At 65.3% G+C, this 25,567-nt stretch overlaps 1 protein-coding gene across 1 annotated transcript; it reads right to left on the reverse strand.

Moving 5' to 3' along the window:
• SYNGAP1 (synaptic Ras GTPase activating protein 1) lies at positions 1–25,567 on the reverse strand. The gene is given in 19 exon segments (XM_054183697.1): positions 1–140; positions 3,365–3,433; positions 5,156–5,256; positions 7,244–7,455; positions 9,324–9,497; positions 10,934–11,765; positions 12,381–12,422; positions 12,697–12,872; positions 13,258–13,459; positions 14,515–14,751; positions 14,830–14,974; positions 15,654–15,798; positions 16,778–17,074; positions 17,076–17,333; positions 18,329–18,427; positions 18,507–18,660; positions 22,310–22,431; positions 24,171–24,268; positions 25,351–25,567. Coding segments are annotated over 19 exon segments (3,699 nt in total). The 5' UTR covers positions 25,553–25,567; the 3' UTR covers positions 1–6.

The following is a 25,567-nucleotide window of genomic DNA, read 5'->3' on the forward strand; positions in this document are numbered from 1 at the left end:
TAGTGCTCAGCAGCGGGGCCGCGCAGCTCGCCGTTGGCCGTGATCGGGGGTGGCGGGGGCGGAGGCGGGGGCCGCCCGGGGACCCCCCCGGCCCAGCTCACACCCGGGTCTGCTGCACCCACGGCGGAAAGCTGCCTCTCCTGCAAGGCACCGAGGGGGCTCATTCACCCCCCCCCGTCCCCCCCACCACTGCCGAAGTGTCCCCCAAGTGTCCCCAAGCCAACCTCCCCCCCCCACTCCCCCACACTCCCCCCCCCCCATCCCATGCCACCCACCCCCCCCCGCCCCCCGCCCCGGCGCGTCACTCACCTGTGGTGGCTCCGTGGGACCCTCTGGCACTGGCAGGACCCCCCCGCCCCCCCCAAAAAAATGTCCCCATCCCTGTGACACGCCCCCCCCCCCCCAGACAGGACATGGCACAGGGACGCGCGTGTCACCTCCCCCCCCCCCCACTCCCCAGGCCCAGGTGAGGTGAGATGGGGACGGACACGAGACACGAGGATGGAGACGAGGCGGGTGACGGCGGGCGCCAGCGCTGGGGGACGGTGGGTGGCCCCCCCCCCCCCCCCCAAACCCACCCCCAGCCACCCCCAGAGGGGACGGTGACACTCTTGTCCCTGCTGGTGTCGCCCCCAGGGGGGACATAAGCAGGACAGGGACAGCCCAGAGCCGTGGCCACCAAGGGCTCCTTGGTGGCCCCAAGGGGACATGGGGACACCCCAGATCCATGTCCCGAAGGGGGACATGGGGACACGAGAGGGACATGGGGACACCCCAGATCCACAGCTCCAAGGGTCCCCAGTGTCCCTGAGGGACATGGGGACAGAAGAGGGACATGGGGACACCCTGGATCCATGTCCCCAGGGGCTCCCTGAGGGACATGGGAACACAGAAGGGACATGGGGACACACGAATCCTTGTCCCCAAGGGTTCCCAGTGTCCCTGGGGGACACAGAAGGGATATGGAGACACATGGATCCATGTTCCCAAGGGTTCCCAGTGTCCCTGGGGGACACAGAAGGGACATGGGGGCACTTGGATCCATGTCCCCAAGGGTTCCCAGTGTCCCTGGGGGACACAGAAGGGACATGGGGACACATGGATCCATGTCCCCAAGGGTTCCCAGTGTCCCTGGGGGACATAGAAGGGACATGGGGACACATGGATCCATGTCCCCAAGGGTTCCCAGTGTCCCTGGAGGACATGGGGACACAAAAGAGGGACATGGGGACACCCTGGGTCCATGTCCCCAGGGGTTCCCAGTGTCCGTGGGGGACATGGGGACAGTCTGGATCCATGTCCCCTGGGACAGACAGGGCATAAGGGACACCAGGAGGGGACCAGGATGTCCCCGTGGCACGTCCTGGCCACGACACAGCGGGGACAGGGACACACTGGATCCGTGTCACGGGGGTGCTGGGGGGACATGGGACAGGGGAGGGACATGGGGACATCCCAAATCCACGTCCTCTGGGGCGGATTGGGATGGAGGATGGCAGGGAGGGGACAAGGTCCCACCAGGACACAAGAGGGCCATGGGGACACCTGGGGGATGTGTCCCCAGGGGGAGAGAGGGACAAGAGAAGGACATGGGAACACCCTGGATCCGTGTCCCCAAGGGGTCCCAGTGTCCCTGAGGGACATGGGGACACAAGAGGGACATGGGGACATCTAGATCCATGTCCCCAAGGGTTCTCAGTGTCCCTGAGGGACATGGGGACACAAGAGGGACATGGGGACATCTAGATCCATGTCCCCAAGGGTTCTCAGTGTCCCTGAGGGACATGGGGACACAAGAGGGACATGGGGACATCTAGATCCATGTCCCCAAGGGGTCTCAGTGTCCCTGAGGGACATGGGGACACAAGAGGGACATGGGGACATCTAGATCCATGTCCCCAAGGGTTCACAGTGTCCCTGAGGGACATGGGGACACAAGAGGGACATAGGGACATCCTGGATCCATGTCCCCAAGGGGTCTCAGTGTCCCTGAGGGACATGGGGACACAAGAGGGATATGGGGACATCTAGATCCATGTCCCCAAGGGGTCTCAGTGTCCCTGAGGGACATGGGGACACAAGAGGGACATGGGGACATCTAGATCCATGTCCCTAAGGAGTCTCAGTGTCCCTGAGGGACATGGGGACACATGGATCCATGTCCCCAAGGGTTCGTGGTTTCCCTGAGGGACATGGGGACACATGGATCCATGTCCCTGTGGGTCCCCAAAGTCCATGGGGGATCATGGTGACACAAGAAGGACATGGGAACGCCCTGGCTCCATGTCCCCAAGGGTTCCAAATGTCCCTAGGGGACACAGGGACACAAGAGAGACACGGGGACATGCCAACGTCCATGGCCCCAGGGGTTCCCCAGTGTCCTGGGGACATGAGGACATGTGAAATCCGTGTCTCCAAGGGCTCCCAGTGTCCCCAGGGAAACATGGAGACACGGAAGGGACCATGGGGACACCTGGATCCGTGTCCTCGTGGGTTCCCCAGTGTCCCTCAGGGAACATGGGGACACAAGAAGGACACGGGTGACCCTAGACCCATGTCCCCAAGGCTTCCCAGTGTCCTGAAGACACGGGGACACCCCAGCATTGTGTCCCCAGGGCTTCCCAGTGTCCCTGAGGAACATGGGCACACATGAGGGACATGGGGACACATGAGGGTCATGGGGACACCATGGATCCATGTCCCCAGGAGTTTCCCAGTGTCCCTGGGGGACAAGGGGACACCTCAGATCCACGTCCTTAAGGGTTTCCCAGTGGCCCTCAGGGGACATGGGAACACGAGAAGGACATAAGTCACCCTAGATGTGTGTCCCCAAGGGTTCCTGGTGTCCAGAGGACACCCCAGCGTTGTGTGTCCCTAAGGGAACTCAGTGTCCCTGGGGGACATGGGGACACAGGAGGGATGTGGAGACAGCCAGGGTCCATGTCCCCAGGGGTTCCCAGTGTCCCCGAGGGACACGGAAGGGACATGGGGACACGTGGATCCGTGTCCCCGGGCATTCCCAGTGTCCCCGAGGGACACGGAAGGGACAAGGGGACACATGGATCCATGTCCCCGGGGGTTCCCAGTGTCCCCGAGGGACACAGAAGGGACATGGGGACACGTGGATCCATATCCCCAAGGGTTCCCAATGTCCATGAGGGACATGGGGACACAAGAAGGTCTTGGGGACATCCTGGATCCATGTCCCCAAGGGTTCTCAGTGTCCCTGAGGGACATGAGGGCCCAGGAGGAACATGGGGGACATGCCAGCGTGGTGTCCCCAAGGGTTCCCCGATGTCCTCTGGGCACTACCTGGGGGGGTGGGGGTGGGGACGGGAACAGGGACGGGGACGGGAGGACCCACCTGGCGTGTCACCGGAGGCCGAGGGTCCCGTGACAATGGCAGGGCTGGCCCGCGCTACCTGACGGACAGCTAGGACGAAGAGAGACACGGGGGTCAGGGCCACCGCGGGGGGACACGCTCGTCCCCGCGGGGGGATGTGGGGTGGCTGAGTTGGGGGGGGGGGGCGGGGGTGGGTCAGGGACACGCCGTGTCCCCGTGGTGGCCTTGAGGGGGGGAGGTGGCTCTGAGGTGGCAGGGGGGTGACCCCCCAACCCAAGGAGGGGGTCCGTCACCGGCTCCCTCACTTGGTGGAGGGAAAGGTGGCCTTGGGGACACGCTGGTGGCCCTGTCCCTAGGCTGGGGGGGGTGGGGGTGGCTCTGTCACACCCCCCCCATGTCCCTCACGGTCCTCCCTGGAGGTGGCCCTGTCCTCCCCCCCAGGGGTGACCGTGTCCCCCCGGGGGTGGCCCTGTCCCCACTGGGGTGGCTCTGGGGCCCCCCAAGGGTGGCCCTGTCTGCCCTGGGGGTCACTTTGTCCCCACAGGGGTGGCCCTGCCTCCCCCCGGGGGGTAACCATGTCCCCCCCAGGGGTGGCTCTATCCCCCCCGGGGGTGACTCTGCACCCCCGGGAGTGGCCCTGTCCCCCAGAGGGGTGCCCATGTCCCCCCCAGAGGTGGCCTTGTCCCCACTGGGGACAGCCCTGTACACCCCCCAGGGGTGACCATGTCCCCCCGGGGGTGGCCCTGTCCCCCTTGGGGGTGGCCCTGTCCTCCCCACATCCCCCTGGGGGTCACCAGGTCCCCTCTGGGGGTGGCCCTGTCCCCCCCAGGGGTGGCTGTGCCCCCCCGCGGGCTTCCTATGGCCCCCCAGGGGTGACCATATCCACCCCAGGGGTCCCCTCCTGTCCTCCCCCCAGGGGTGGCCCTGCCCCCCTGCACCCCTCTATGGGTCCCCATGTCCCCCCCAGGGATGGCTCTGTCCCCTTCTGCCCCCCCACCCCACCCCCCAGCAGTGACCAACCCACCCCCCCCCGGGGCCACCAAGTGTCCCCCCCCTGCCCCAGCCAACCCCTTGTCCCCTCTAGGGATGGCCCTGTCCCCCTACATCCCCCATAGGTGACCATAGCCCTCCCCCCCGCCCCCCCATAGGTCACTACCCCCCCGGGATGCCAATAAACCCCCCCATGGATGCCCATACCCCCACCATGGGTGCCCACAGACACCCCCCCCCAGTAACCCCCCCCTTGGGGTGCCCATGCCCTATCCATGGGTGCCCGTACCCCCCCACCCATGGGTGCCCCCAGCCCCGCTCCCCCCTCCCCGGGATGCCAATAAACCCCCCTTGGGGTGCCCATACCCAACCCATGGATGCCCACAGACCCCCCCAATAACCCCCCTTGGGCTACCCATACCCCCCCCCAGGGGTACCCCCACCCATGGGTGCCCCCATCTTCCCCCCCCTCCAGGGATGTCCATATCCCCACCCATACCCATATGGGTGCCCATACCCCCCATGGGTGCCCACAGACAGCCCCCCCAATAACCCCCCTTGGGGTACCCATACCCCCCCCTCCATGGGTACCCCCACCCGTGGGTGCCCCCCATCTCCCCCCCCCCCCCGGGATGTCCATATCCCCCCGACGGGTGCCCACAGACCCCCTCCAATAACCCCCCTTGGGGTACCCATACCCCCCCCTCCATGGGTACCCCCACCCATGGGTGCCCCCATCTCCCCCCCCCCGGGCCCCGCCCCCAGCGCGGCGTGGGATGGCCGATGTCACACGGAGCAGAGCAATGACATTGTAATTTCCACCTGAGCGTCGAGCAGCCGCCGCCGGCCCTCGGGGGGGTCGTGGGCGCCCAAGTGATCCCTGCGCAGCTCCTGCTCCACCAGCATCAGCCTGCGGGGCCAGGCTTCACCGGGGTCACGCTGCCACCCCCGGGGGGGCACCCCGGGGGACACGGGGACACCCCCCGGGGTCCCGCAGCCACCCCCGGGGACGCCCCTGGGGACACCACCCGGGGGGGCCGGGCTTCACCGGGGTCATGGGGACACCACCACCCCCCACCCCCCACAAGGGACACCTCGGGTCATGGGGACACCCCCCTGGGACACCCCAAGGGCATGGGGACAACCCCAGGGACACCTTGGGTCATGGGGACACCCCCCTGGGACACCCTGCAGACACCTCAAGGGCATGGGGACACCCTCAGGGACACCCCAAGTCATGGGGGGACACCCACGGGGACACCCTGCCACCCACGGGGATTCCCCTGAGGACACCACCTGGGGGGGCCGGGCTTCACCGGGGTCATGGGGACACCCACACACACACAAGGGACACCTCGGGTCATGGGGACACCCCCCCGGGACACCCCAAGGGCATGGGGACAACCCCAGGGGCACCTCGGGTCACGGGGACACCTCCCAGGGACACCCTGGGGACACCCCAAGGCCATGGGGACAACCCTGGAGACACGCCAGGTCATGGGGGGACACACATGGGGACACCCTGTCACTCTCGGGGATGCCCCTGGGGACACCACACAGGGGCCAGGCTTCAGCAGGGTCATGGGGACACCCCCAGGGACACGCTGGGGACACCCCAAGGGCATGGGCACAACCCTGGGGACACCCCGACAACCCCCAGGGACACCCAGGGACACATCTGGGACACAAGGGGACACCCCCAGGGACACGCTGGGAACAAGGGGACACCCCCAGAGACACCCCGGTTCATGGGGACACCCCGGGGCCACTCACCCTGGGACACACTGCCAACCCCAGGGACACCCAGGGACACGGAGACAGCCCCCAGGGACACCCCGGGGACATTCCCCAGGGGACAGGGACACCCCCTTGGGGACACGCTATGACCCAAGGGCCCCCATGGGGATGGGGACACTCCCCCTAGGGACACGCTGCCAGCCCCGGGGACACCCCCTAGGGACACCCACCCTGGGACCCACTGCCACCCACCCCAAGGACAAGTGGGGACACCCCAGGGACACCCCCAGTGTCACACTGCCAGCCCCAGGGACAGGCTGCCACCCCCCAGGGACACCCTGGGGATGCACGGGGACATGGTGGGGAGAGGCCAGCCGCCCCAGGGACACGCAGGCACACGAGGGGACACCCCCGTGTCCTGCTATGTCCAGGTATCCCCCGTGTCCCTCTGTGTCCCCATGTCCTCCATGTCCCACTATGTTCCTCATGTCCTTTTATGTCCCTATGTCCCTCTGTGTCTCCATGTCCTTGTGTCCCCATGTCCTCCATGTCCATCTATGTCCCCCTGTCCCTCTGTGTCCCCATGTCCTCCAAGTCCATCTATGTCCCCCTCTCCTTCTGTGTCCCCATGTCCCTGTGTCCCCATGTCCTCCATGTCCCACTATGTCCCTCATGTCCTTCTGTGTCCCCATGTCCCTCTGTGTCCCCATGTCCTCCATGTCCCACTATGTCCCTCATGTCCTTCTGTGCTCCCATGTCCCTCATGTCCTTCTGTGTCCCCATGTCCCTCTGTGTCCCCATGTCCTCCATGTCCCACTATGTCCCTCATGTCCTTCTGTGCTCCCATGTCCCTCATGTCCTTCTGTGTCCCCATGTCCCTCTGTGTCCCCATGTCCTCCATGTCCCACTATGTCCCTCATGTCCTTCTGTGCTCCCATGTCCCTCATGTCCTTCTGTGTCCCCACGTCCCTGTGTCCCCATGTCCTCCATGTCCCACTATGTCCCTCATGTCCTTCTGTGCTCCCATGTCCCTCATGTCCTTCTGTGTCCCCATGCCCCTCCCATCCCTCCGTGCCCCACCACAACTCTCCACCCCCAACTCCCACTGCCCTCCCATCCCCCCAGCGTCCCCGGTGTCCCCTCGCTGTCCCCGGGGCCGGGTCCCTCCCTCACCTGCCGATGATGCTCTTGATCTGGGAGTCCTTCTCCGCCTGCTGCTGCCGCAGGCGCTTCTCGCTCTGCTCCAGGCGGTGCTGGTACTGCAGCAGGATGCGGCTCGTCTGCTCCTCCTGCGACACCAGGCGCCGCTCGTACTCCTCCAGCTTGCGGTTGGACATGTGCAGCCGCTCCTTCAGCGAGTGGATCTCCTCCTCGTACTCCTTCACCTGACACAACCCACACTGCAGGGGGACGGCGCCATCTCCCCCCCACCACCGCCACCCGACACCCAGGTCCCCCAATGGTGACACCTGAACACCTGGGTTCCCACCATGGTGACTCCTGGACATCTAGGTTCCCCTCAATGGTGATGCCCAGACATGTAGGTGCCACCGTGGTCATGACCGACCATCTGGGTCCCTACCATGGTGATGCCTGAACACCTGGGACCACCCATGATGACACCTGGACAACTGGGTCCCCACCATGGTGACACCCGGATACCTAGGTCCTCCCCAGTGGTGATGCTCAGACACGTAGGTGCCCACCATCGTCATGACTGAACATCTAGGTTCCCACCAAGATGACACCCAAACACCTGGGACTACCCATAGTGACACCTGGGCACCTGTGACCCCACCATGGTGACACCCAGACACCTGGGTCCCTACCATGGTGACACCTGTACACCCTGGGTCCTCAGAACCCGGGGTCCATCAAGGTCATCTCCCAGGGCCCAGACACCTGGGTCCCCAGGATCTGGGTTCACCTGAGGCATCCTCTAGGAACTTGAAACCTGGATCCTGGATCCCATGGAACTTGGGGGTCCATCAGGGTCATCCCCTGGGACCTGGGGTCCATCAGAGTCACCTCCTGGGACCTAGACATTTGGGTCCCTGGGACCTGGGGTCCATCAGGGTCATCTGCTGGGACCTGGGTCCATCAGGGTCATCTCCTGGGACGTGGGGTCCATCAAGGTCATCTCCTGGGGCCTGGATGCCTGCGTCCCTGGGACCTGGGGTCCATCAAGGTCACCTCCTGGGGCCGGGATGCCTGGGTCCCTGGGACCTGGGTCCATCAGGGTCATCCCCTGGGATGTGGACACCTGGGTCCCTGGGACCTGGGGTCCATCAAGGTCATCTCCTGGGGCCTGGATGCCTGGGTCCTCAGGACCTGGGTCCCTCAGGGTCATCCCCTGGGACGTGGGGTCCATCAAGGTCACCTCCTGGGGCCAGGATGCCTGGGTCCCTGGGACCGGGGGTCATCAAGGTCATCTCCTGGGACTTGGACACTTGGGTCCATCACTGTCATCCCCTGGGACCTGAGGTCCATCAAGGTCATCTCCTGGGGTGTGGACGCCTGGGTCCTCGGGACCTGGGTCCATCAGGGTCATCCCCTGGGACCTGGGTCCACCAGGGTCATCTCCTGGGGTGTGGATGCCTGGGTCCCTGGGACCTGGGGTCCATCAAGGTCATCTCCTGGGGCCTGGACACCTGGGTCCCTGGGACCTGGGTCCATCAAGGTCATCTCCTGGGGTGTGGATGCCTGGGTCCCTGGGACCTGGGTCCATCAGGGTCATCTCCTGAGGCCTGGACGCCTGGGTCCCTGGGACCTGGGTCCATCCGGGTCATCTCCTGGGGTGTGGATGCCTGGGTCCCTGGGACCTGGGGTCCATCAAGGTCATCTCCTGGGGCCTGGACGCCTGGGTCCCTGGGACCTGGGGTCCATCAAGGTCACCTCCTGGGGCCTGGATGCCTGGGTCCCTGGGACCTGGGTCCATCAGGGTCATCTCCTGGGGTGTGGATGCCTGGGTCCCTGGGACCTGGGGTCCATCAAGGTCATCTCTTGGGGCCTGGACGCCTGGGTCCTCAGGACCTGGGTCCATCTAGGTCATCTCCTGGGGCCTGGACGCCTGGGTCCCTGGGACCTGGGGTCCATCGAGGTCATCTCCTGGGACTTGGACACTTGGGTCCATCAGTGTCATCCCCTGGGACCTGGGGTCCATCGAGGTCACCTCCTGGGGCCTGGCTGCCTGGGTCCCCTGGCCCCCTGCCCCCCCAGGTCCCGGAGGACGGGGGCCGTCGGTGTTCCCTACCCGGTCCAGCCGGCTCTCGTCCATGGACTTGGAGTACTCCTTCAGCTTGTACTCCTCGCGCTCGATGTGGGAGCTCTCGATGTCGGCCGAGAGGTGCGGCATGTTGGACACCCAGGCCACCGTGCGCTCCGCCGCCGGCATCACCGGGTTCAGTGTCGACGGCGTCTGCGAGGCCTTGGGGCGGGGGGGACATGAGGACACGGGCTTGGTCCCTCTCATCCCCATGGCGTGTCCCTGCTGTGACCTGTGCCCCCACGTCCTGCATGTCCTACCGTGTCCACCCATGTCTGCCACGTCCCCGTGTCCTGCATGTTCCCCCGTGTCCCCCATGTCCCTCCATCCCCACCCTGCCCCATGTTGCCCGTGTCCCTCTCTGTCCCCATCCCCACCATGTCCCCCATGTCCCTCATGTTCCCCCATATCTCCATGTCCCAAATGTCCTCCATCTCTGCCACATCCCCCCATCCCCATCGTGTCCCCTATATCCCCCTGTCCCTGCATGTCCCACCATGTCCCCATGTTCCCTTACGTCCCCAATGTCCCCCATATCCTTCATGTCCTCCATAGTCTCTTTGTCCCCACCATGTCCCCCACGTTCTCCATCCCTACCATGGCCCCCGCAGCCTCCATGTCCCCCATAGTCCCCATGTCCCCACCATGGCCCCCATCCCCACCATGTCCCCATGTCCGCTATAGCCACCACGTCCTCATGTCCTCCATCCTCACCATATCTCTCCGTCCCCACCATGCCCTGTGGCCCCCCCATATCGTCCATGTCCTCCATAGCCCCCATGTCATCACCATGTCCCCCACGTCCTCCATCCCCACCACGTCCCTCCGTCCCCACCATGCCCCTTGGCCCCCACATCTTCCATGTCCCCCACAGCCCTCATGTCACCCAAGTCCTCCATGTCCCCCATCCCCACCATGTCCCTCCATCTCCACCATGTCCCACAGCCCCCCTATCCTCCATGTCCCCCATACCCCCCATGTCCCCACCATGTCCCCTATCCTCACCGTGTCCCCATGTTCTCTGTCCCCATCACGTCCCTCCATCCCCACCATGTCCCTCCATCCCCACCATGCCCCACGGCCCCCCTATCCTCCATGTCCCCCATATCCCCCACATCCCCCAAGTCCTCCATGTCCCCCATCCCCACCATGTCCCTCCATCTCCACCATGTCCCACAGCCCCCCTATCCTCCATGTCCCCCATACCCCCCATGTCCCCACCATGTCCCCTATCCTCACCATGTCCCCATGTTCTCTGTCCCCATCACGTCCCTCCATCCCCACCATGTCCCTCCATCCCCACCATGCCCCACGGCCCCCCTATCCTCCATGTCCCCCATATCCCCCACGTCCGCCAAGTCCTCCATGTCCCCCATTCGCACCATGTCCCATGGCCCCCCCTATCCTCCATGTCCCCCATAGCCCCCATGTCCCCACCATGTCCCCCATCCCCACCATGTCCCCCATGTTCTCTGTCCCCACCATGTCCCTCCATCCCCACCATGCCCCATGCCCCCCCTATCCTCCATGTCCCCCATGTCACCACCATGTCCTCCCCGTCCCCCACCCCAACCGTGTCCCCCATCTCCCCCCCCCACCTGCTTGGTGACCGGCGGCTTCATCCCGGCCACCGACGCCTCCTTGGCCAGGGAGGGCTGCCGGGAGCGGGGGGGTCCGTAGGACGGTTCGGGGGACGCCAGCAGGTTCCCGCTGGCCGGCCGCGGTTTGGAGGGGACCCCCAGGGCCGCCGGCCCCGGCCCCCCACCTTTCCCCGCCCGAGCCCCCCGAGGGGTGGGGGGTGGGGGGGCCCCGATGGTGATCTGGGGGGGAGCCAGGCTGTCCTGCAGGGAGAGCTGCCGCCGGCTGAAGTCCCCCCCGGGCCGGGCGAACTCGTCGCTGTAGCTGTGGCTGTGGGTGATGTGCTTGGGGGGGGGAGCCGCCAGCTCCTCGCTCTTGCTGTACCCGTGCAGGGGGGGGGCGAAGGGCCCCTCACCCCCCGGCTCGGGTCCCCGCAAGGGTCCATCGGCCGCCAAATGAAAAAGGGGGTTCTGGAAGGAGAGGGGGACCCGCAACTGCGGCCCCCCCGGCTCGGGTACCCCCAGGCGAGGGGGGGCCAGGCTGGAGGCGCTGCCCTGGGAGAGGCGGCCGGGACGCAGCCCCCCTCCGGCCCCCCCCGGGGCCGGGCCGCCGGCGGCGAGCAGCTCGGCGGGCAAACTAGGGATGCTGTCAACGCGGCCATCTTGAAGGTCCAGCATGGAGACGCTCTTGCCCACCCCCAGGGCCCCCCGGCCCCCCTCGGGCTCCGTCAGGTCGGAGCTGCTGGTGCAGTAGGCGGGGGAGGAGCGGGCCAGGGGGGGGCGGCTCAGGACCAGCACCTCCTGCGGCCCCTTCTCCTGCGGCGGGGAGGGCAGGCGGGGCACCTCCATGGAGCTGGTGGGGGGGGGGGGGGGTGGGGGTTACGGGGGAGATGGGACCTCCAGTGAGGTCCCCACGTTGGCCTCAGCCACATCGACATCCCCAACACCACCGTCATCCCCATCCCCACCTCCCTTCCGATCCCCATCCCCATCCCCATCTCCATCTCCATCATCTCCATCCCCATCCCCATCTCCCTCCCCATCCCCATCCCCATCCCCATCTCCATGTCCCTCCCCATCTCCCTCCCCATCTCCATCTCCCTCCCCATCTCCATCTCCATCTCCATCCCCATCCCCATCCCCATCCCCATCTCCATCTCCCTCCCCAATCTCCATCTCCACCTCCATTCCCTTCCCCATCTCTGTCCCCATCCCCATCCCCATCTCCATCCCCATCCCCATCTCCAATCGCCATCGCCATTTCCATCCCCATCCCAAACCATCCCCATCTCCCTCCCCAACTCCTTCCCCATCTCCATCTCCCTCGCCATCCTCATCCCAATACCATCCTTGTCCCCACCCCATCCCTATCCCCATCCCACCACCATCTCCATCCCATGACTGCCCCATCCCATCATTGTCCTCATGCCATCCCCGTCCTTGTCCCCGTCCTGTCCCCGTCACCCACCTGTTGAGGCCCCGCACCATGTAGGACTGGAGGTCAACGGAGCTGCAAGGGCAGAGAGCAGATGACAAGAGGAACTCACAGGGAGTGGGGAGACACCCCAGGTGACACCAGGGGCCTCCGGGGTGACATGGGGGGACACTACGGCAACATGGGGAGACACACTGGGGGGGACCCGGGGCGGGATGTGGAGGTACCACAAGGATGTGGAGGTACCACAAGGATGTGGAGGTGCCATGAGGATGGAGGTACCATGGGGATGTGGGGGGTACCACGGGGACGTGGGGGGACACAGCGGGGGGTTCTCAGGAGTCCCCACCTGTTGAGGTCGCGGACGAGGTAGGGCTGGAGGTCGGCCGAGGGCCCCCGCAGCACCAGCCCCTTGGGGGGCAGCCGCTCCCCCTGGCTCGGCTGCCGCTGCAGGTGGGGGTTGCGCAGGGCCACGCTGATGTCCGTCAGCAGCCGGGGCAGCGGGCCCAGCTTCAGCAGGGCCTCCTGGGGGGCAGGTCAGCCACGCGTCCCCACCCCAACCCCCAGCACCCCAGTAACCTCCCATGGTGGGATGTGAGGGGCTGGGACCCCCATGACCTCCCGTGGTGGGACCTGGGTGGGTGGAACCCCAGTGACCTCCCCTTGAGGCCAGGGGTGGATGGGACCCCAATGACCTCCTGTGGTGGGACACGAGGGCCTGGGACCCCAATGACCTCCCCTTGGGGCCAGGGGTGGATGGGAACCCAAAATGCCCCTCCAGGGCCACCCAGAACCCCAAAACCTCCCCTGGGGGAGAACCTAGGTGTCCAAGCTCCTGATCACCACCCAGGAGAGGACCCGGGTGTCCAGGTGACACCCCTCCCATGGGGGTCCCGGGTGACCGGGGTACCTTGCTGAGCTGGGACATGACCTCCCAGAGGAGGGCATGGAGGGTGGAGAGCTCACGGCCCAGGTCGATGTAGCCCTCGAAGCTGGTGCTGTTGGTGAGGGTGTCCAGGTTGGAGATCTCGTAGAGGAACTGCTGCATGCTGGTCCACTCCAGCTCCAGGAACTCGTTCATGAAGGCCATGTACTCCTCCTTGCTGCCAAACCTGTAGGCGGGCGCTCAGCGGGGCCTGTGCTGGGCCGCTCAATGGCTGTTGTCCCCCCACACCAGCCTGGCCTGCCACCTTCTGTCCCTTCCGTCCCTCCAGCTTCCAGATGTCCCTTCGTAAAGCCACGTCTGGCCTTCATCCAGCTCTGCCGTCCCTTTGTTCTCCATCCATCTATCCACCAACTCATCCATGCATCCGTCTTCCTCCCTTTCTTCCATCCATCCATCCATCCATCCTGCTGCCCACCAAACTCATCCATCCAACTTGTCTGTCTGTATTCTGTCCGCCCAACTCCTCCAGCCATCTTCTACCTACCAACTCATCCCCCCACCTTCATCCATCCAGCCATCTTCTGTTCATCCTTATTCCCTCCATCCACCACCTCACCTACTCATCAACTCACTCGTCTTCCACTCATCAGCCATCAACTCATCCATCTTCTGTTCATCTCTTCATCTTCTGCGCTCATCCACCAACTCATCCATCCATTTTCTAGCTATCCATCTTCCGCCTCCCATCAACTCATCCCTCCATCTTCTGCCCATTCGTACACCCATCCCTCCATCTTCTGCCCATCTGCCAGCTCATCCACCTACTCTATCTTCTGTCCATTCAACTCATCCCTCCATCTTCTGTCCATCATCCAACTCCTCTGTCCATCTCACATCCATCATCTATTAACTCTCTCATCCATCTTCTCTCCATGTGTCCATCTTTCTTCCAACTCCTCTATGTCAACTCGTTCATCCATCTTCCACCCATCATCCACCAACTCATCCATCTTCTGTCCATCTATCCACCTTCTGTCCATCAACTCATCCATCCACCTTCCGTCCATCTATCCATCTTCTCTCCATCCATTAACTTACCCATCCAACTCCCCTCCATCCACCCGTGAATCCACCTGTGCATCAAAGCTCCACCCACCCTACAGATCCACCTTCCCTCCACCATCCCTCCATTCTCCTCCCCACCCACCTGAGTCCTCCCTCCCTCCACCTGACCACCGTCATCCACCACCACCCCCCTGCTCCTCCACGCTGGGCTCTCACTTCGTGAAGTTGGCCAGGTTCTGGATGACCTTGGCGATGAGGGTGAGGGTGCGGGCGGTCTGCTCGTCGGGGTACTCCTGCATGAGGCCGAAGAGGCTGGGGGACATCACGGCGGGGCAGAGGAACCGCAGGAAGAGCGAGGCGCTGATCAACCGGTCGGCAATGTCCTCGCGGCCCCGCTCGGCGCATCGCAGCCGCCACGAGGCAAAGACCTCCTTCAGCTCCCGTGGGAACACGCTACGTGGCAGGGGGGGTGACACGGTCAGGGACCCACGGTGGGGACACCGGGGGATGTCCCCAGCCCTGAGGACTCACCAGTGCGAGTTGACCACCTTGCAGAGGGCGAGCTCGCAGCACATGCGGAGGTTGGCCTGGTGGTCAGCCAAGGTGGAGGCCGAGCACTTCATGGGGTCAACCTCGCAGTTCTCCTCCGACTCATACAGCGCTCGGATGAACTCACCTGCATGGGGACGGGGACATCAGAGGGGATCGGGGACCACCCCAGTGTCCCACAGACAGGCTGGCTCCATGGGGTCATGGCCATGAGAAGGGACCACCCAACCATCTCATGACCTGGAAATGAAGAGGGGCTGGAGACCACCCAACTGTCCCCTGGCCAGATCACCTTAATGGAGATGTGGCCATGAGAAGGGACCACCCAGCCATCTCCTGGCCACGCCAACAGGGACATGATCATAAGGGATGACCCAACCCTCCCATGACCACAGCAACAGGGTCCCAGCCATGAGAGGGGACCACCTAACTGTCCCATGGCCAGAAGAAGGGGCCACCCAACATCCCATGGTGATGCCAATGGGGATGCAGCCATGAGAATAGACCATCCAACCACCCCGCAGTCACGCCAAAGGAGACACAGTGATGAGAAGGGACCACCCAACCATCCCATGGCCATGCCCATGAGGACCTGCCTATGAGCAGGGACCGAGGATCCCCCATTTGCACCCTAAGGGGGACATGGCTGTGAGGAACGACCACCCAACCATTCCACGGCCATACCAATGAGGATATGGCCATGTCTGGGGACCACCCACCATCCCACAGCCATGCCAATGGGGACATGACCAGGACAGGGAGCCCCAGCCATGATGAGCACCCCCCCCAGTGCTGGTGGAGCTCACCAATGGCATCCTTGAGGTATTTCTGGCCGATGAGTTTCAGGTACTCCTCTATGGCTTTCGTGGCGAGGGTGTTTTCCCGGAAGATCAGGTGCTCCCGGTCCATGAAGCGATCCACCTCCGTCATGGCCATGTCCGACAGGAAGTCCTGCCCACGGCCGTCAGGGCAGCCCAACGCCTGCCTGCACCCCAGCAGCCTGGACAGGCTGGCCCAGCCCACCCTCCGTCCATCCTTGTGTCCTCCTGCCATCTTCTGTCCGTCTGTCCGTCCGTCCGTCCGTCCGTCCATCCATCCACCCATCCATCCCTGTCTGTCCTCCATCTGTCCTCTATCCCTTCTCCATCCATTCGTCCTCATCCAACCCCCATCTGTCTGGCCATTGTCTTCCACCCCTCCCTCCACCGTCCATGTTTCTGTCTTCTGTCCATCCCCCATGTGTCCTCCATCCAGCCTCCATCCAACCTTCCATCTATCCCCCATCTGTCTGTCCATCCTGCTCCATCCACTCTCCACCCACCCACCCACCCATTCATCCATCCATCCATCCATCCCTTACCTGTCTGCCCATCCTTCTCCATCCATCCAGTCCACCATCCAACCCTCTTTCCAACCCTCCATCCATCCTTCCTTTCTACCCGTCTCCCATCTGTCCGTCTTGCTCCATCCATCGATCGTTCCATCCTCCTTCCATCCATCCATCTTCCGTCCATCCAGCCATCTGTCCATCCTCAATCCTCCATCCAACCTTCCATCTACCACCCATCTGTCTGTCCATCCATCCTCCATCTTCCATCCATCTTCCATCCATCCTGCATCTGTCCATCATCCATCATCCATCCTTCCATCCATCCTGTATCTGTCCATCCCTCTATCCATCCATCCATCCTTCCATCCATCCTGTATCTGTCCATCCCTCTATCCATCATCCATCCTTCCATCCATCCATCCTGCATCAGTCCATCATCCATCCACCCATCCACCATCCATCCATCCTTCCATCCATCTTCCATCCATCCGCCCTTCCATCCATCCTCTTTCCATCAGCCGTCCTCCCTCCCGCCTCAACCCTCCACCCCACCCCCACCCCACCCTGCCCCACCCCTCCCCACCCCCCAGCCCCCCCCACCTTAGCCTTGCCGGTGCTCTGCAGGATGTGCACCAACGCGCAGGCCACCTCCTCCTTGCTCTTGACGCTGAGCACAGGCTCCAAGACGGCGCAGAGCATCCGGTAATTGTTGGTGACGTACTCGGCGAACTCCTTGTAGAGCTCCATGGGGAGGATGCTCATGGTCTGGAAGCGGCTCTTGACGCGGAGGGCGGGACAACCCGCCTTGCTCTTGCTGCCGCTGGGTTGGCTGAGCGGGTACCACTGCTCGGCGAAGTGCCGGCCGGTGACGCTGGCGATGGGGATGCTCACCATCCCCCACGTAGTTACTCTTGTCCTTCTTGCGTTTCTTGTCGGTGTCCTTGTAGAGGTGCAGGCGGATGGTGCGGACGGACGGCAGGTTGTTGAACTCAAAGTGTTCTCCCCAGAAGACGTTGTCGGTGCGTGCCTTGCTGGTGGTGCGGGCGTAGAGCATGTCGTCCAGGCACAGCTCGCAGTAGTAGCGTTTCTTGGGGGGAAGGTCTCGCGCCTCGATCACCCACAGCTTCAGGACGTTGTCCACCCGCCGGCTGTTGTCCTGCGGAGGGGTGGGAGGGAAGGAGGTCAGCAGGGGACGCAGGGACAGTGGGGGGTGAAGACGGCTTGTGGCGGGGTAGGGGGGGATGTGGGGCACGGAGGGGCCCAGGGTGGTGGGACAGACAGGGACAGGGAGAGCTGGGGGTGGGAGCAGATGGGGACAATGACCTTGGGGCAGGGGTGACCCCAGGGGACAACCCCAGCCACCAGGACCAGCGACTCCAGGGCATGGTGACCCCAAGTGCCAGGGCGACCCATGGGGACATCTATCCCCACCAGTTGGCCATTTCCACCCCCACCAGATGACCACTTCATCCCCACCAGTGACCATCCCTATGCCCACCAGTTGATGATACCCACCAGCTGACCATCCCCATCCCCACCAGCTGACCGTCCTCACCCCCACCAGTTGACCATGCCCATCTCCACCAGTTAACCACCTCCATCCCTACCAGTTAACCATCCCCACTGATACCAGTTGACCATCCCTACCAGATGACCATACCCATCCGTACCAGTTGGCCCTCTCCATCGCCACCAGTTAACCATCCCCATCCCTATCACTTGACTATCTCCATCCACACCAGCTGACCACCCCCACCAGTTGACCATCCCCATCCCCACTAGTTGACCACCCCCATCCATACCAGCTGACAACCCGCACCAGCTGACCATCCCCACCACTTCACCATCTCCGTCCCCACCAGCTGACCATCCCCACCAGCTGACCATCCCCACCCCCAACAGCTGACCACCCCCGTTGCCACCAGTTGACTATGCCCCCCACTTGACCATCTCCAGCCCCACCAGTTAATCATCCCTGTGCCCACCAGCTGACCATCCCCATCCCTACCACTCGACTATTCCCATCCCCACCACTTGACCATCCCAACCACTTGACCATCTCCAGCCCCACCAGCTGACTAGCCCAACCACCTGACCATCTCCAGCCCCACCAGTTGACCCCCCCCACCCCCCCTCTGATCCCCTCCTCACCTTGTTGGGCTTCACCGCCCTCTGCAGGTTCTCGATCCACTTGTCCCTCTCGGCAGCCGAGCGGCAGGCGAAGCATTTGGTCCCCGAGGCCGTGGTCACCTGCGGGTGACGGACACCGGTGATGAGCCACCGTGGCGATGGCCGGGGGGGGTGGGTGACAAGAAGGTCTGGACCGTACCTCGAAGCAGAACTCCTGGCCCAGGATGCTGCTGTGGACCGCCTTGATGATGGAGTCCTCATCCAGGTTGAGCTCCAGCGCCTCGGCCGCGCTGCTGGGGCTCAGCAGGGACTCGTGGGAGTGCGACTCCTTGAAGCTCTGCATCAGCCGGGCCCTGCGGGGACGCGGGGGGATGCTCGGGGGGGGGGGTGTCGGGGTCGCTGGGGGGGGGGTGGGTTGGGGAGGTGCCCAAGGTGGTGGTGGTGGTGGTGGTGGTGGCATGCCAGCTTTGGGGGGGGGGTGTGGGGGTGACGGTGACGGTGGGGAGGGGGTACCTGGGGCATCCGCGCGGGACCTGGGGACGCGTCCGCGGCGCCGGGACGGACAGAGAGAGACAGAGTCAGGGTGGGGGGGAAGGGGGGGGGGGGGATGGATGGGACACGGACATAGTGGGGGGCACCCAGGAGCGACACCCCCCACCCCAAACCCTCAATGTCACATCCCCGGGGGGACCCAGGCGTCCGGGGAAACCCCCCCCCCAAAAAAAAATAGAGGGGATCCTGGTGTCCAGCCCTCCCCCCCCCCACCACCACCCCAGACAGGGGGGACCCAGGAATTCGGGCCCCCCCCAGAACAGGAGACCCAGGCATCCAGCCCCCCCCGCGCCCAAACCGGGGGGACCCAGGCGTCCAGTGTGCCCCCCCCGGCCAAAACAGGGGGAACAGAGCATCTACACACCCCCCCCCCAACAAAACCGGGGGGATCCAGGCACCCAGCCCCCCCTCCCTCCCCCCCAAACCGGGGGGACCCAGGCGTCCGGGCCCCCCCCCCCCCGCCCCCGGCAGCTGCCGCAGGTGAAGCCGCCCCCGGGCGCTATATTTATCCCCGGGGCTGCGTAAGCAGCGGCCCCGTCACCTCCTGTGTCCCCCCCCCCGCCACCGTGTCGCGTGTGTCCCCCCCCCCCGAACCTCGTCCCCACGGCCACCGCTCCCGGCTGCCGTCACCGCCACCGTGTCACCGCCACCGGGGGCGGCGCGGCTAAAAATACCCCGGCGAGCGGGCACCCCCCCCCCTCCCCGTGGGGACAAGGGATACCCCCCAGGGGACATCCCAAGGGACACCCCCCCCCAGGGCATCCCTGGGGACAAGGGACATCCCCCCAGTGGACATCCCAAGGGACACCCCCCCCCCCCAGGGCATCCCTGGGGACAAGGGACATCCCCCCAGGGGACATCCCAAGGGACAGGGGACAAGGGACCTCCCCCTCCAAGGGATCCATCGTGGGCAGGGGACAAGGGATGCTGCTGGGGACAGGGGACACCTCAGGGACACTCCTCGGGGACAAGGGACATCACGCCTCCCCTTGGGGACCGCTACAGTAAGGGGACAAGGGACACCCTCCTCCCAGAGACGAGGGACCCCTGGAGCACTGAGGACCTGTGCCCCCCGGGGAAAGGGACAAGGCGTCCCCTTGGGGACATCCCTGGGGGACACGGAGACAGGACAACCCTTCCCCTGGGGACAAGGGACACCTCAGGGGACAAGGGATCCCCCTGGGGACAAGGGATCTCCTTGGGGACATCCCCGGGGGACAAGGAGACAGGAGACCCCATCCCCTGGGGACCATCTCCTGGGGACAAGGGACATCCCAGGGGACAAGGGACGCCCTCGGGGACAAGGAATCCCCTTGGGGACATGGGGACAGGAGACCTCATCCCCTGGAGACCATCTCCTGGAGACAAAGGACCCTCCTGGGGACAAGGGACACTCCTGGGGACAAGGGACCCCCTTGGGGACATCCGCGAGGGACATGCAGATGGGCCAGCCCATCCCCTGGGGACAAGGGACATCTCAGGGGACAAGGGATCCCCCTGGGGACAAGGGATCTCCCTGGGCACATCCCCAGGGGACATGGGGACAGGAGCCCTCATCCCCTGGGGACCATCTCCTGGGGACAAGGGACCCCCCCTGGGGACATGGGGACAAGAGACTCCATCCCCTGGGGACCATGTCTTGGGGGACAAGGGACATCCCTAGGATCAAGTGACCCCCTTGGGGACAAGGAACCCCCTTGGGGACAAGGCACGCTCACGGGGACAAGGGGACACAGACCCCATCCCCTGGCGACCCTCTCCCTGGGGACATCCCAAGGGGACACCGAGGACATGGGACAACCCCCCATCCCCCCCCCCCCCACCGCCATCCTCCCCGGGGACAGGGGACCGTACCCCATCGTCGGTGCTGGTGACGGTGACGGTGACGCCGGGCCGGGTGCCAGCCCGGATCCCGCGCCCGGCTCCCACCCACTGGCTCCGGCTATAAATGGCACCACCCGCCACCTGCGCCGCCACCCGGTCCCCAACCTGTCCCCAAGGCACAGCAGGGACCCGCCTCGCAGGGGGTGGGGCGGGGGGACCTGCCCCACATGGGGGACACTGGGGACCTGCCACACACGGGGACGGGGACACTGCGGATCTGCCTCACAGGGGGACACTGGGGACACTGGGGACCTACCTTATACTGGGGACATTGGGGGACATTGGGGACCTGTCCCATATGGGGACACTGGGGATGTGCTCCACATGGGGACAGTGGGGACACTGGTGACCTGCCACACATGGGGACAGTGGGGGGACATTGGGGACCTACCTCATATTGGGGACATTGGGGACACTGGGGACACTGGGGACCTGCCTCACAGGGGGACACTGGGGACCTGCCACACATGGGGACATTCAGGACACTGGGGACCTGTCCCATGTGGGAACATTGGGGACAGCGGGGACATCAGTGACCTGCCCCACATGTGGATGGGGACAGGGGCGCCCTGACCCACATGGGGACAAGGACATGGGGGACCTGCCCCACACAGTGACAGCGGGGACATTGGGGGACCCTGTCCCTGTGTCCGGCTGGAGGACACGGGGACCAGCCACCCCCACACCGAGCCTGGGGACATTCAGGAAATGGGGACATCCCCGTGCCCAGCCTGGGGACACCCAGGGACCGGGACTGTCCCCAAACCTGACCCAGTGCCACCTCCAGAACAGGACCGTCCCCAAACCTGACCTGGCGTCACCTGGCGAACAGGACTGTCCCCGTGTCCATCCCAGTGTCCTCTGGGGCAGCGGGACTGTCCCCAGCCCCACCCTGATGCCACCTGGCCATCAAGACCAGCCCCACCCTGGTGCCACCCGGGCAGCGGGGACCGTCCCCATCCCCAGCTTGGGGACACCCAGAGACCAGGACTGTCCCCACACACACCCTGGTGCCACTTGAGCAGGACTGTCCCCATGGCCACCCCAGTGCCACCTCAGCAGCAGGATTGTCCCCATCCCCAGCTTGGGGACACCCAGAGACCAGGACTGTCCCCATCTCCACCTTGGTGCCACCTGGGCAGGACTGTCCCCATCCCCAGCTCAATGTCACCCAGAGACCAGGACTGTCCCCAAACTGACCCAGGGCCACCTGGGCAGCACGACTGTCCCCATCCTCAACTTGGGGACAGCCAGAGACCAGGACCGTCCCCAAACCTTACCCAGGGCCACCTGGCCAGCAGGACTGTCCCCATCCCCAGCTTGGGGACACCCAGAGAACAAGACCGTCCCCAAATCTGACCCAGGGCCACTCGGGCAGCGGGACTGTCCCCACCTCCACCTTGGTGCCACCTGGACAGGACCTTCCCCACGTCACCCCCCCACCCCCAGAGCATCCCATCCCCCACGCCTCCCTGTGCTGCCGCCCCCCATCCCCCCCGCCCCGCGCCGTCCCCAGGGGCTGTCCCCGGGGTGTCCCCCCGAGGTGTCCCCGCCGCTGTCCCCCACCTGTCGTGGTCGGCGCTGCGGAAGCGGGGCAGGATCTGCCGGAAGCTGCTGGTGCGGTCGAGCTTGGGCTGGCTCTTGGTGCGCTTGATGGAGCTCTTCAGGCGGCGGCTCAGGAAGCCTTGCTGGGGTACAGGCGGCTGAGGGGGGGCGCCGGGGGGGGCGGGAAGGGGTCGGGGGGGCCGGGGGGGGCCGGGGGTCCAGGGGGTCCAGGGGGAGGGGGGAGGCCGTGGGGGACGGAGGGAGTAATCGCCGCGATGGGGAGCCCCCGGGGAGGGGGGGGGTTGGCGTTACCATGGCGATGGGTACCACAGGCCCCCGGTGACCGTGGCGACGGGTACGACAGGCCCAGGGTTACCGTGGCGACGGGTGCCACAGGTCTGGGGTTACCATGGCGGCAGCCAGCATAGGACCGGGGTTGCCATGGCGATGGGGAGCATAAGGCCAGGGTGACCACAGCGACGGGTACCACAGGCCCAGGGTTACCACGGCGACGGGGAGCATAGGATCAGGGTTACCGTGGCGATGGGTACCACAGGCCCGGGGTTACCATGGCGACGGGGAGCATAGGGCCAGGGTTACCGTGGCGATGGGTACCACAGGCCTGGGGTTACCATGGCGACAGCCCGCATAGGACAGGGGGTTTCCCACGGTGATGGGGAGCATAGGGCCAGGGTTGCCATGGCAACACGCGGGTGCAGGATGGGGTAACCACGGCGGCATGGGAGCAGGGTTGCCATGGCAACGGGGAGCAAAGGACCAGGGTTACCGCAGCGATGGGTACCGCAGGCCCGGGGTTGCCATGGCGACGGGTACCACAGTGTGGGGTTACGATGACGATGGGGAGCAGAGGATGGCGTTACCATGGCAACGGGGGGGGGTGTATAACCATGGGGATGCGGGATCAGGGTAACCATGGCAACACGCGTGTGTGGGGGCGGGGGGAGCGTGGTGACATGGGAGCGGGGTAACCATGGCAACAGGCATGGAAGGACCACGGTAACCATGGCGACATGGGACGAGGGGAACCATGAGGACACACGTGTGCAGGACCGCGGTAACCATGGGGACATGGGAGTGGGGTAACCATGGCAACAGGCATGTGCAGGATGGGGCACCCACGGTGACAGGCCTGTGCTGGATGGGGTAACCACGGCAACATCCGACCCAGGCCCCGAGTAACCGTGACAACACGCGTGTGCAGGGCGAGGTAACCATGGCGAAAGGCGTGCGCAGCATCACAGTAACCACGGCAACAGGCATGCACAGGACCAGCCCAACGCTGACAACACGCATGTGCAGGACCACGGTAACCATGACAACAGGCGTGTGCGGGATGAGGGTAACCGTGGCCACAGGCATGTGCAAAGCCACGGTAACCATGACGACAGGCGTGTACAGGACAAGGATAACCATGACAACAGGCATGTGCAGGACCACAGTAACCATGACGACAGGCATGTGCGGGCCAAGGGTAACAATGGCAACAGGTGTGTACGGAACAAGAGTAACCATGACGACAGGCACGTGCGGGATGAAGGTAACTGTGACGACACGCGTGTGCAGGACGAGGGTAACCACGGCGACAGGCGTGTGCGGGGCCACGGCAACCATGCTGACAGGCGCGGCGGGACACGAGTAACCATGATGACAGGCGTGTGCAAGACCACGGTAACCATGACGACAGGCGTGTGCGGGACGAGGGTAACCACGACGAGAGGCGTGTGCGGCAGGAGGGTAACCATGGTGACAGGCACGCGCGGGACCACAGTAACCGTGACGACAGGCGTGTGCGGGACGAGGGTAACCGCGGCGACAGGCGTGCGCGGGACCACGGTAACCGTGACGACAGGCGTGTGCTCACCGAGGGCCGGAAGGGGGGGGCGGGCGGGGCGTCCATGTTGATGCTGTACTGCTTCCCCCCGGGGACGCTCTTCCTGCGGGAGCGGCCGCCGTGGTAATCTGGGGGGGGATGGGGGGGGGGACACGGAATTTTGGGGTGGGGGAGGACAGGACACAGGAGCCTGAGAGGACAGTGGGAACAAGGGGGGGGGGACGACCCCCACACACACACCCCCCTCCCTCCACCTGCTGGGGGGGGGTGGGGGGGGGGCTGTGGAGGTGGGGGGACCCAGGCATCAGGGAGGGGGGTATTCGGGGGGGGCAGGTGTCCGGGGGGGGGACCCAGGTGTCGGAGGGGGGATTTGAGGGGGGGGCAGGTGTCCTGGGGGGGGACACCCAGGTGTTGGGGGGGGGGGGATTTGGGGGGAGGCAGGTGTCGGGGGGGGGGGGGGTGGGGGCCGGACACCCAGGTGTCCTGGGAGGATCTGGGGGGGGGCTCAGGTGTCCTGGGAGGGGGGGGGGGGGTATGGGGGGGCCATGGGGGTAACCCCAGTGTCAGGGGGGGCCTGAGGGTCTCCCCCACCACCACCTCCCAGCAGCCCCCGGGGTGCCCTCGCCCCCTCCCCCATCCTTCTGCCTCCCCCCCCCCCCAAAATTATCGATGTCACCCCCCCTGCCCCCCCCCCCCCCCCCCGGAAACAAGGGACATCCCTGTAATCTCCTGGGGTCCCCCAAATCTGCCCCCCCCCCGGGGGCCCCAACTTCCCCCCCCCCAAATCCCCTTAATTTTGCCCCTGGGATCCCCCAAACTCTGTCTCCCCCTAATTCCACCCCCCCCTAAAATCCCACCAAACTCTGACCCCCCCCCAATATATCCTTATCCCTGTGTCCCCCTCCCCAGACCCCCCCAAACTCCGTCCCTAATCTGGGGATCCCCCGAATTCTGCCCCCCCCCAATATATCCTTAACCCCCCCCCAAACTCTGCCCCCCACCCCCCCAAAATTTTGCCCCCCCATCTCCGCCCCCCCCCGCCCGCCAATTCTGTCCCCCCCCCCAATATATCCTTAACCCTGGCCTCCCCCAAACTCGGTCCGTCCCCCCCCCAGTATATCCTTAACTCTGCCCCCCCCGACCCCCCCCATATCGGGGGCCCTCCAGCCCCCCCCAACCCCCCCCTCCCGCCCCCCGCTTCGTTTCCTACCGGCCACGGTCCTGCTGCTGCCGCCCTCCAGGCTGAGGCGGGTGCCGGGGGGGGGCCCCAGGGTGCCCCTCAGCGCCCAGGGGGGGCCAGGCTGGGGGGGGGCCCCACATGGCGCCCCGGGGGGGGGGCAGCCTAAAGCCGCCCCGGGGGGCCCCCCGAGAGGCCCAGGGGCGCCCGGGGGGGGACCGGCCCCCGGCCGCATCCTCGCACGCCTCAC

The sequence above is a fragment of the Rissa tridactyla genome, chromosome 27 (assembly GCF_028500815.1).
Source record: "Rissa tridactyla isolate bRisTri1 chromosome 27, bRisTri1.patW.cur.20221130, whole genome shotgun sequence".
Lineage (NCBI taxonomy): Eukaryota > Metazoa > Chordata > Aves > Charadriiformes > Laridae > Rissa > Rissa tridactyla.